The 12,926-nt window shown below is 40.4% G+C and overlaps 2 protein-coding genes across 2 annotated transcripts; both read left to right on the plus strand.

The window, feature by feature from the left end:
- Positions 1 to 736: 736 nt before the first annotated feature.
- Positions 737 to 2,204, plus strand: LOC106511090 (TAF6-like RNA polymerase II p300/CBP-associated factor-associated factor 65 kDa subunit 6L; the record flags this gene model as incomplete). Its single annotated transcript, XM_013999835.1, is given in 2 exon segments — positions 737 to 1,233; positions 1,574 to 2,204. Coding segments are annotated over 2 exon segments (831 nt in total), but the record flags the coding sequence as incomplete, so codon positions are not given.
- Positions 2,205 to 3,001: 797 nt separating this feature from the next.
- On the plus strand, positions 3,002 to 12,615 carry LOC106511089 (splicing factor 1; the record flags this gene model as incomplete). The annotated part of the gene is given in 9 exon segments (XM_013999834.1): positions 3,002 to 3,402; positions 4,596 to 4,727; positions 7,216 to 7,291; positions 10,670 to 10,822; positions 11,538 to 11,627; positions 11,742 to 11,925; positions 12,012 to 12,127; positions 12,236 to 12,343; positions 12,420 to 12,615. Coding segments are annotated over 9 exon segments (1,314 nt in total), but the record flags the coding sequence as incomplete, so codon positions are not given.
- Positions 12,616 to 12,926: the final 311 nt, after the last annotated feature.

The following is a 12,926-nucleotide window of genomic DNA, read 5'->3' on the forward strand; positions in this document are numbered from 1 at the left end:
GGTCGTATTATACATGAGATCATATTATACACGAATAAATACGGTAGTTACTTCGAAAAACCAAAAAATGATGCTTTTACTTTACTTTAAAGTTTAACACCTAGTTACTTGTTATAAATTAAATCTGTCTGAACTCATCGTGAAAGGAGTTGTTTATCTGCTCTAAAAAATTAAGTGTTGAATTTACTCAACTAAACCAAATCAACTATTTCTACTAAGCCAGTAGAGTAAATTTTGAGGTGATAAACATATTTTATTTTAAAGAAATTGACCAATGTATTCAACTTGGTTTGTGGAGCCAGTTTTGATCTGTAAATTTAACTGTTTGTTTGTTAGAGAGCGTGGAAAAGTACGTTTACTTTTACTTCAACTTTCCCAGTTTTTGTGAACAGTTTTATGACTTTTACTTAAGTAGTTTTATCATCAGAGACATTTATTTTTATCAAAGTCATTTTCTGTTAAGGTATTTTTACTTTTACTTAGTTATTATTTTCAAGTACTTTATAGACCTCTTACATTAGTAATGTGTGACTGGGCCTTGTGCCTCTTTATGTTCAACAAATTGAGCCCCGAGGTCAAAAAGTTTAAGAACCCCTGGTATAGATTACCACCATCAGAGTGGGACATAGTTCTTATCAGGTCAACATATTAGAAACCTAAATTATACCTGAATGGTTTCAAACCATGTCTGTACCATCATCATCATCAATGTGCTGAAGGCTCTTGTGTCCTGCAGGTGGCAGTGGAGCGTCTTCTGAGGATGAAGGCCCTGTCTCTGTCTCAGCCCGCTGACAGGCCTCTGAGTGCTCAGCCCGGTTCTGTGCCAGGCTCTGTGGGTTACAGAGTCAGCTCCCCAGGCCTCAGCCCCCCTCCAGAGCCCTTGTCTGAGGCTGCCCTCGGAATCGCCATCCACCTGCAGGCAGGCGGGGCCGGCTGTCACTGGGAGGAGTGGTCCCCGGTTCCTCTCCCCGCCATGTACTCTGAGCTCTACTCCTTCTTCGGGGACAGCCTGGCCGTCAGGTTCAGCACAGGTCCGGGCTTCGGCAGCTACCCCCCCTGTGTCCCGTCCCATTTCAGAGACACCCGGAAGGAGCCCCTCGGCCACGTGTCCAACCCCGACACCACCCGCAAGATGCCACAGCTGACGGCCAACCTCAACATCAGCCCCAGGCAGGATGAGAGCCCCCGCACTGACCCACCCCCACCTAGCCTCGCAGCCACAGGATCAGGAAGGTAAAACAGTACAGCTAAGCTGAAACTGAACTGTTGCTTTAACTAAGCTGAATGATAGCTAAAACAACACAAGTGTATCTAACAGCTGAATGTTTTGGTGTGTGAATGGTTAAATAAAGTGTAGCTAAAAGCTAACAGCTGAATGTTTTGGTGCATGAATGTTAAATAAAGTGTAACTAAATGCTAACAGCTGAATGTTTTGGTGCATGAATGGTTAACTAAAGTGTAGCTAAAAGCTAACAGCTGAATGTTTTGGTGTGTGAATGGTTAAATAAAATGTGAAACTCTAACAGGACTCATGATAAATGTGATTCAAGCTGTGGACACTGTCTCTCATCAGGTCTGTAGCCCGCTCGTCCTCCGTGCAGCGCTCCAGGTCGTCCTCGTCACGTCTGGGCCAGCGCTCAGCAGGTTTGTCTCGGGAGGTTTTTCCCAAAGCTCGCTTYACCTCGCCTCACGCCGGACCCCCGGTGATCTCCTTCGTTATCGGCGGAAGGCAGATGGGTCGGCGCTGCCAAGGCCGCCGCCCCTTTCAGACCACTTTTGCTTTGACTCCGCCTCTTCCTGCCATTCCTCCACGTGCCTACGCCCACAAACTGCCTGTGATCGGCAGAGTGGGCAAACCTGTGCGGCGCTGGACCTGCTCGCACTACTCCCTTCACCTGCCTCTGTAGGAGTCAGCACAGTGTTCYTCCTGGAAAGGTTGTCTCTTCTCATATTTTTGTAGTGTAAAGCCTATTTTTGTCTCAGTAAAAAAAGTAGAACTCCTATAAGACAGCACAAGTCTGGCACCTGGTGTGATTTGCTCAGGCAGAGCCACACTCATATTGCTCTGCAGTTTGTTCCAGACGTGTTTTTCATTTCTGCTTTTCACTCTATGAAACCCTGCTTCATTCATTCAGGACTGAAATGACATTTGTTTTGGATAAGTGTTGACCTGTTGAATAAAGGAGACCTGCTCATTTTTCAGACATGTTTGGTACTTTAACCAGTGTTTTGAGTCAGGTCCGTTAGCTGCAGTGAGCAGCTTATTGCTTTGCTGAAAGCTGCTGAACAGACTGAGGCTGATTTTAAACACTTYAACATCTGAACTGTCTATACTACTTGAATTTCTGTTGACATTTAGCAGAAAATAGTAGGAAAACTGTTAAAATTTACTGAAGTCGAATATTAGCTAAACAAATGTTGAATTTTTAAAAAAAAGAAACAGATCAAGCAGCAGACAACACATTTTATTAAGGTACAAGGAGGATACACATAGCACATGGAAAAAGCCACAAAGGATGCATAAAACCAAAAAATGACACAGACAAAAGGATAAACATGAGAAAAAATAAAGAAAGGAATATAAAGAATAGAGACGGTCAAATTTGTTTTATTTTCTAATTGAGAAACAGCCAGTTTTGTGTATGCCCAGGTGGTTGTGGTGGCCAGCATGCTTCATTTTGACTCTAAGTATTAAGTTTTAAATGTTGTAAAAGATTACTTTATGAAAAATTAAAGTTTACAATTCAGTTCAGGTTTGATTGTTCTTGAGCTTACAGCTGATTAAAAATTATATTATATTATATTATATTNATATTATATTATATTATATTATATTATATTACGTGTCTTTCTGGGTGGGAGGGGCATCATCCTTGATCGGTGATTGGTCAGATTAAATTGACAGGCACTTTGAGCCAATCAAATGTTAGAATACACGCGCGAGCCGTAGCCATTAGGAATCCATTTTACAGGAACGTCATTTCTCAGGATCAACCTTTGTGGTTTTCTGTTGTGCGCCATTTTGAGTGAGTTGTTGAAAACTAGGGACGGGTCATTGTTCTGGAGCAAACTCGCTCGTTTTAACCTAAATATCGTAGCGAACCAACGTCTGACGAACACAGAGCCATTTCAGCTGATTGGAAATGGCCACGGGAGCAAACGCAACTCCTCTGGGGAAGTTGCACCCCAGTATCGGCGCTAAACGAGGATTCGACGCCGGGCCTGGTGCTGGAGGCAACGGGCTGATGCCAACACCGGGACCTCCCGGATCGTTTCCCTCTCTACAGAGTTACCAGCCCCCCATGCCCAACACATCTTTTGCTCCCCCACACCAGTTCAACCCAGGGTTTCCCACCCAGATTCAACAACAGTCCGCTGTGGGAGCCGGAATCATGTCTAACGGTAAGCTAGCTAAACATCCGCTAGCTAGCTAGCTCCCGACACGCTGGCACTGCAGACAGTCCTCCATTAAACTGTAGCCACACGAAATGGAGTCCATCCGCTAGCACTGCTTCTTAAACTAAATCCTAGCGAGTCGAACAGAAAACGTTAAAGTAACCTTTAATCGTTTGAGATATATTTTTATTGCATTCGTATGTTTACCCAGTCAGACGAGGCCTTACGTCATCTAATTTACACAACCTGCAACCATTTATTGTTTGTTGGTAAATAACCTCAACAAAACACTGGTTAGTGATCTTTTATAGAGAAATTAATTTATTAACTTACAGGAAGTTTAAGATAAAGACTGAAGAAAAGAGAATTAATAAAAAAAACACAGAAAATATTTGGTTTTATCTTTGTTGTGGCTTTCTGCAATTATGAAAAACAATGTAATATGCTTATTTTAAAGTCAAATTCGAGGGTAAAATGGTAAAATCTAATAAAAACCTTGTTGGAACTTCATTTCTACAAGATGCAGTTTTCTGCTGCAGATTTGAAAGGAAATTAAATCTGGTCCCATTTAGTTTGTTATATCTGAGCTTTCATCTCTTCAGGGCTTTAGTAAAATTAATAATCCACATTTTTACTCTGTTAGTATTCAGAGTTACATCCCACTAAATAAAGTTCTGAAAAACATTATTTGCAAGCAGAAATAGTGTGTGGAGAAAAATGAGCATATGTAAAGGTTATTATTTTTTTCTCCATAACAAACACATGATGACCTTGTAAAACACTTCAGTCATTAATTTTTTCTAATAAAGAAAGGAAAGGTGCTGAAAAGCCAGTCCACCTGTGTTTCCTGTAGAGGTGTAGCCCCTGTCTCTGCAGGTGTTTTATTAGACATGCACTGATCAGCACTGAGAGGAAATATACATGTTTGCTTTACATTTTTCGCTATTTTTGCAAACTTGGTCCAGATTAATCAATCAGGAAGTGAACTTTTAATGCTCAGATCATATGATTAACATGATTTAAAGTATGTTAATAGTTTCCTGCTGTTTTTCTTCTATAAAATACACCTGCAGAATGAACATCTGACCTTAGTGTTGACTGTATCTTTAAACTCACATTTAAGATATTAGCATTGGAAAGTGTTCTCTCCTGTGTTTTCAAGCTCCAGTGGGTGGAATATATGCTGTTTGTTTTTGTAGATTTCGGCCAGAAGAAACCGAGGAAGAAGAGTCGATGGAGCAGCGAGACACCCGATCAGAAGACTGTTATCCCGGGAATGCCCACAGTTATTCCCCCTGGACTCACACGAGATCAAGAGAGAGCATATATAGGTAAATGTCATTTGTTTTTAGCAAATATTGCCTTGTGATTTCATTGCTAATGCAGTTTATTGAATGTCAGAGCAGTTCTGGTTGTTTAAAGTTTTAGTTTCTTGACATGGTACCAGTATTAATAATGTTTCCTGTTTGCTGAATTCCCAACAGTTAGAGCTTTCTTAAGGCATGTACATTACTAACTCAAACTGGTGCTAAAAACATTTCCAGCTTTCTCATCATGTTGTGCTTTTTGCCTAAAGGAAAGATGTCTAATTTTGCTCCAACTGTTGAGACAAAGCAATTTTCTCTAATGAGCAGTAACTATAAAATGTTGATGTAAGGTGTTCTGTTCGTTTYCTTTAAGTGGTTCTGCTGTGTTTTGTAGTCTCCCAGTTTGCATACTATTGGGCAGCCATTAACAAGAGGGGTCTGATAGCTGCTTAAACACCATTGTCTGCTATGAACAGTCCTGAGCCTCAGCATTTTGCCTGATTCCCGACATGTCCTCATTATCATTATGCATGAAGGCATCAAAGGCTACGTTCACATGCAGCCAAATGTTATTCAAATCCTGTTTTTTTTACCCATGTGACCCATATCAGATGTTTTTATGCCAGTCTGAATAAATCTGATCTAATTTTTTTTTTTATTAATTTTTTTCAAATCCAACTTTTTTCAGTATCTTTTCAGTATGTGACTTTAATTTTCCATGTCCTGGATGACTGAGAAGCCACAGAAACATAGGATGGTAACGATACTAAAGTTACTCAATCGATACTTCACTTCCAACACGTTTCGTCGTTCCAAAATTCAAAGCTTCACCGGAGCATCCGGTCAGAGGCAGGTTCAGATATAAACACTGAACTAAACAAGCAGGTCAGATAATTGTTTTTAATGAGCTCTGACAGCACAATATCAGAATCAACACGCTAACAAGTAGCATCCATATTTAGCTAATTCTGTAAACAGCGAGCTAAATGTGACGTCGTGTCTTTTCCTGCACATTTTWGGTTACGTTGGGGTTGGGCAGAGTTCATTCTGAAGTCAGCTGGAGGTCACATTTTAAATATAATGTGAGCGTCCATGCCAAAACATCTGATTTTTTTTTTTTTTTTTTAAATCTGAATTAAGCATTAAGCCCTGCGGTGTGAACGTAGCCATAATATCCTAACATAGCAAAATAATGAGTTTTGTCCAATTGGTCTGAATGGGAACAATGCTGCTCTGATGGCAAAGAAATCTACWGTAAAATAAGACAAACTGCAAGTTGTTTTTTCCCCAAGTTTCACTGAACGCATGCAGTGTCTGACTAAATGCTGCTGCACGTAAAATAATCATTTTGTAAAGACAGAAACTTGAGCCAGTACCTCACAGGATTGTGACTGTTGGTGACCTGCTTGTGAACAGTGTTTGTGGAGGTACTCCACCTCCTCGTGACTCAGAGGYTCAGAGTCTTATTTGAACTTAGAACATGTTTATTTCAGTCACTCTGACTCAAATGCTGTTGCCAACTGGTTGCCAGCAGTTGTAGCTCAATGAGATACTAGCTTTATGACAAATCGATCAGGTTCAAACCCCAGAGCAATGATGAAACAAATCCCCCCCACATGCCTTGAGGAGCAGTGTTGCCCCAACACACACTTCATCAGTAACTAACATCATTATTGACCCTGTCCTCTCATTGGTAATGGTTGTTCTTCCTTGCTATGTAAGCATTCATTTGTGCCCACCCTCTGTTGTCACACTTAGKTTTTTGTTTCTTCTCTAGTCAAGTAGATCCCCTAAAACAAGCTTTAAGATAAAAATGCTGTGAACATCAGAGTCACAGGCCTGTATTCATCTCAGTCACCCAGAGTTTCAGTGATCAACAAATCAGTGTTCAAGGGGATTTTCCTTCACAACTCCATACTGTGCATGAAATGACTGATCTATTTTGTTCCTCATTGCCTCCTAAATGCAAGACTTGTTCTGTGTCACAGCTGCCCCTCAGTGTTAGATCTGTGGAGTGCAAAACGTGACCAATCACCTGTTTTGTTATTGAAACTTGCAAAACAAATGGACCAAAATGTGTCCTCAGAATGCCAGAGCCATTAAAACKAGTTCATTATAATGATGAAAGTCAACCTCAGCATTGTTTGAAGAGTTGATCTTATGGCTGGCATTTTTAGGAATCATGGTTTCATCATTTGACGTGTTGTCTTGCTTAATCATTGTCCAAGAAAAGGTTGATTTATTAATTTATTTTTAACCCTACTTTAAACGACCTCACAAGCATATCGATAGTGAGTACAATCTRTGATACCACCTAAAGAGGAAGTGGTTTCATGCTTTAGTCGTATCAGATATGTTTGTTTGATCTCCCTTTTTATTTAGCAGATTTCACCAAATGTCTGTACTGACTGAGACTGTGCTCTAAAGTGTAGAGCGTTGTCTCTCTGATGTTGTTGTGGTAACCACATTTCTCTCCATCCTTGTTTTTCTTTCCTAACCTGAATTCTTCCAGTCCAACTGCAGATTGAAGACCTGACTCGTAAACTGCGTACAGGAGACCTGGGAATCCCTGTTAACCCTGAGGACAGGTTGGAAAAAGATTAAACCCTCGAACAGTAACACTTTCTCTACATTCTTGAATGTTTGGAAGACAAATTCCCATTTTTGCATTTTAAATGTGAATAGTTTAAATGCCATTGTAGAGCAGGGTTTTCTGTAGGAGCTTACAGGTTCTCTCTTTACCAGAGCTAATTGATAGAGAGGTTAGAGATATTATTTATAAMGCTGAATGTTATTCTGTCACTATTAACTAAAAACATTGTACTGTTAGTAATGTTACTGAGCAGGAATTTAAGGAAATTCTAAAAAAAAATGTAATTCTGTTAGTTTGGAGATGGTGTCAATCATGACAGAATAGAAAATAATGWCAGAGTTGCAATAATAGCTTATGGTTTAATGCATTTCTTTGACTTTTTAGGTTTATATGCTGTATTTCCTTAAACAACTGGCAGAAATAACAGGGAATAAAGTGTTTTAATGAAGCCGTTGAACATCATATCACTTGTTTAAATCTTCTTCAGAGTTATCTGTTACTGTTATACAAACCACCTTAGATCGGTCAGCTAAGATCTTACATTATCCGAATTAATACTAGAATAAAGCACATTAAAACTATTGCCAAGTGATGTGTACTAATACTAATGTGAAATTTTATTGATTGGGGAAAATATATACCAATATGTTCAAATCTTCACAAAGTTACTGTATTCATTTATCTTATTTATTCGTATAGAGACAAATGTCAAGTATTTACAGCACATTTATACTCTAGCCTAGGCTAATTTACAATGCCAGTCCCTAAACAGGCTTTTAGCAATATGAAAATAAAACCATTTAAAAAGAATAAACAATTACAATATGAAAAGCATTCATAAAACAGTTAAAAACCTGTCATAACATCATTAAAAGGTGGCAGTTATTCTTCATTACAAAACTGCTTCAGAAAAAGCTTCAGTCCTGATCATAAATAGTTCCAGTCAGAAATCGTTATTAMTAGTTGTGTTATTGAGCACTTTAACCTCAGCAATGATAAATTATTACTCAGACATTGGTCCTCTGACCTCTGTTCCCTCAATTAGTTGACTTTAATAACAAACCAGAATAAAAGTAAAAACCAAATACACAAAACCTTAGGGCATTAGCTGGTGTTTGAGTCAAACGCCTGACTCAACTTGTGACCAGGAGATCAATAAAATAAAATAAAAATGTTCCAAAATCTGTGTAGAATCGCAAAGTAATAATATTTAGTACAACATATCAGTTTCACWACATCATCAAACTGAACTATCTTGTTTCTACCTGCTGTTAAATTACACAYAGTTAACTTTTTGGATGAAACCATGGCCTTCATTTGTGGAAATACAGTATTTTACATTTGTTTTTTCACCTAAGACACTGAGACATGTTTTAAATTGTGTTGGAATAAAAACATRTTGAAGCTTGAAGTATTTAAGGGAAAAGTGAAACTAAAAAGTAAATATAGGTGGAACTTATGAACAGTTGGTCTCCCTGAAATCTGTGGAGACTAATAAAATGTAATTTATTTTAGTCGAAATTGTCACAAACTTCCAGTCCACGTTTGTATGTTTTGAGCTTTCAGTCGAACATCATGGTCTTCCCCRAAGGTGAAGAGCCTGCCATCCACCAGCAGAGGAAGATTGTGAGATCCGCTTGAAAGTCTAAAGAGTGAAGTCAAAACGCAGTTAAACAGTGTTTCAGTCTTGGGTTAAAAAATAAAGAATAGCTTAATGATTAAAGCCAATAAGTGGGGTTTCAGGGATCAAACAGGTTAGTGTAATCTGAGATTTATATTTTTTATTTTTGGGTTGTGACCACCAGAGTCCTGGGTAGTTCCACCTCTTTGTTATTAAATGTAGTTACTTTTTATAAACTCTTTCCCAGCTTCAGATTTGGGCTTTAAAGCATTCTGTTTTCAGTCACTGTCTGATGCATTGTGCTGTATAAACCAATAATACAATGCAGTATGGTGCATAATGTATGAAGGTTTTCCTTTGAAACAGGCTTTGGTCACCAGACTTTGTGCTCTTACTGRTTTTTGTCTCTTTGGATATATTTTTAAACACAATAGCTCAGATGATKTAGCTATTTTCCCTTTCAGATAAAAGCAGATTGATAAAATACCCACTTCCCTGACATTATTATTAGTGATCTCATGCTGATTTCGTTTATGGGGTTCCTCTCATGGCATGTAGCCTGTTTGCTAACAGACCAGTGATGAATTGGCTCTTTCATAGACCTAACAAATGATTTTTTTGCTGGCTGTCTCAGGTTTTTTTTTTAATGTGGCTTTAAACATTTCCACCAGGGTGAAGGGGACTGCGTTCCAGTTTTCCCTCTGGACTCTTGAGATCTTGAAGAAAACTGCCAGAATTGCTCTTTTTTTGGAAGAGAAGCAGTCGGCCTGTAACGTAGGAACTGTTCCTGCAGGAAGTGGCTTGCCCTCAACAGTGTGTCCACTTGATCTCTGCTAGATTAAGCCCCCTTGACTTTTGAACTCTTAGTTTTTTCAGAGATTTCTACRAGAGCTACAAATTTAAACGTCTGGAGCGCTCTTAAATCGTTCTATGTAACAGAAGAACAACTTGGGAGATGTTTCAGGTGGTCACCGTTGGAAGTTTGAAGCTTAATAAGGAAGCAGTTTTTGTTTCCTCTCTCACAAAAATAGCTCTCTGATTAGAGAGCATAGAAAAAGGTGGATATCTAATCTTAATTCCTTTCCTCTAACCCAAATTACCCCACGTCAACCTAACCATTTTTCAAACACAGAGCCTTCTTAACACATCAATGCAGGTTTTCAGCATCCAGGGGGAGGTACGGACCTCTACCACCACGTCGTCACCCAGCATCTCTCAAAGCCAGTGTCTCTGCTTAGCATTACAAGTCTACCTTGGTTTCTGACCTCCAACTGTTCTTTCTTGTAGGCCAACAATCCTGTATGCAGGTGTAGTTCTGGCCTGATTCATATATATGCAGTACCAGTCTAAGGTTTGGACAGCAGCAGATTTAAGTTGATCGGAAACTTTCGACTGGCRCTGTGTGTGTGGTGAATTTACTTTTGGTTGTCTGTTTTTCCTGTGGTTGATGCCTTGCCTTGATGCAGTTTTTTTGCCCCCATCTTGCTCTGATTGTTTGGAAAACATGGACTCTAGCTCTTAACATGTCAGTGCACAGCTGATAGTTTAATTTGCTCATGTGCTGGCCATGAGTCCAAGTCAATCTGATAATTATCTGTGATACAGATTACTTTAGCTTCTGACTAGAGATCATTTTTAAATTGTTCCTGTTGTTAGCCAGCTCTAGATAGTCTGGATGATTGATGTTTGCAGAGCTCCACTGCAGAAGAGCTTTCAGTGGTGTCTGTCTTGTATTTTGTCTGCTGCTCTTAGGTCTCCCTCTCCAGAGCCCATCTATAACAGCGAGGGCAAAAGGCTAAACACCCGCGAGTATCGCACCCGAAAGAAGATCGAGGAGGAGCGGCACTCCCTGATCACAGAAATGATTAACCTCAACCCCGACTTCAAGCCTCCTGCAGACTACAAGTATGACTCCCACTCAGTCAGCCGGTGATGCCCCCAAAGAAAGAGAACAGCTGATAACAGCTGCTTTTCTAAAATATTATTGGTCACATCACCTTTCTTTGAAGTTTGTTGTTTAATGCCAATAGAATAACTTTATCCTTTTTCCTGACAGTTATAAAGAAACTAGATGGGTTATGGTCAAGTTGTACCCCCACCCTATGCACGATTTTCATTTACTGTTACTTTATCCCTGTCATTGTGCCCAAAATACACACTTTAGATGTATTACAGCAGCCTGCTTGTGTTTTCAGGCAAACATAATTCAGCAGCAAATGATTTAAAGAACTTAATGCTTGATTAAAATAGAACTGCATCTATACTTGTCTACTCTTGACAGCCAGAGCCTAACCACATCAAYGCTCATGATTAAAAGCAGAGGGAATAAACTCTGCAGGGAGTAATGGTTTGTGTAAAGGCTGTGTCTCAATTCATGGGTTGCAGCCGACGTCAGCCTCATTTGTCAGCTGCTTACATCACTGCCCCCRCCGTAGGCTGTCCAATTCACAGCCACTTACTCATGCAGCCGACAAAACTTCAGCTGTATCTGAGTATCCTACGGTATCCCAGAATTCATTGCGCCGTCAGCAAATTAAACAGAAAGGCAAAGATGGCAGGGTTTTTTTATTTAAATTTTACTGAATTTTACGGTAATTCATGAATTTGTTGTTCCCTGCAGACCCCCAGCCACAAGAGTCAGTGACAAAGTTATGATCCCTCAAGATGAATATCCTGAAATCAACTTTGTTGGCCTGCTAATCGGACCACGGTAAGTAGATCTTTAGGCCTGCTCTACAGGTGGTGGATGTAGTGGGCAGGCATTGGTGGTTTTCTGGGTTTAAGTAATATGACAGTGCATTTGAAACCAGTTCTCTTCTTTCAGTGGTAATACGTTGAAGAACATTGAGAAAGAATGCTGTGCTAAGATCATGATTCGAGGAAAAGGTTCTGTGAAAGAAGGGAAGGTTGGTCGAAAAGATGGACAGATGCTGCCGGGAGAAGATGAGCCTCTGCAYGCGCTGGTCACTGCCAACACAATGGATAACGTGAAGAAAGCTGTGGAACAGGTCTGACCTGCTGGGACCAGGTCGTCAGTCTAATGTCAGTTCATTAAAGTGTCCAGTTTGTACTGAGGATAGAAATGTGTCCACAGATTCGTAACATCCTGAAACAGGGCATYGAGACTCCTGAGGACCAGAACGACCTACGAAAGATGCAGCTGAGGGAGCTGGCCAGACTCAACGGCACCCTGAGGGAGGATGATAACAGGTTTGTCCAGAGCTCCTGAAGCTCAATGCAGCCTGCTGTTTGTTCAGGAACAAATACACCATCTGTTCAAACAGAGCTCCACTGAAGACCAGATGTTTTTCGTTGTAGAATCCTTCGTCCTTGGCAGAACACTGAGCCTCGCAGCATCACCAACACCACCCTCTGTACCAAATGTGGTGGAGCAGGCCACATCTCGTCTGACTGCAAATACACCAGGTGATGTTAGTTAGGAAGTTCTGCATCTCGTGCTGCCTGCTGCAGATCCTCTAACGTTACTGTTTGTGTTGTACAGCACGTTTGCTGCCCAGAGAGCACCAGGAGCTGAGCCCCCCCAGTCAGCACAGGACAAGGCTCGGATGGACAAGGAGTACCTGTCCCTCATGGCTGAGCTGGGGGAGGCCCCCATCCCCTCTTCTGGCGGGGGACACTCTGGCACTCAGGCAGGAGCTCCTCGAGCTTCTGGCCCCAACAGCAACCAGCCCCCACCGGTTAGTTTGAGACCCAAACGCCTCCATTCCTGCAGAGCATCATCTGGACCAGTGTGTCTGCGGGTCCCTGAAAAGTCTTATATTTATGTTTCTAAAATTAAGGGTCTTTAAAAGTATTGAATTTATGAATAATGTGCAAGTTAGTCTTGAATACTTTACTCACAGGTTTAAGTTTTGTCAGGTAGGACGGATGGTACGGAATAGTACTAAATGATTTCATGAATTATGATCCTGTATTCGCTTTGATTTAAACAGACATTTTAGGGGCGAAATCTGTCAAATTAATAAATTATATGAAAAATAATTTATAC

Source organism: Austrofundulus limnaeus, unplaced genomic scaffold (genome assembly GCF_001266775.1).
Source record: "Austrofundulus limnaeus strain Quisiro unplaced genomic scaffold, Austrofundulus_limnaeus-1.0 Scaffold2502, whole genome shotgun sequence".
Taxonomy (NCBI): Eukaryota; Metazoa; Chordata; class Actinopteri; order Cyprinodontiformes; family Rivulidae; genus Austrofundulus; species Austrofundulus limnaeus.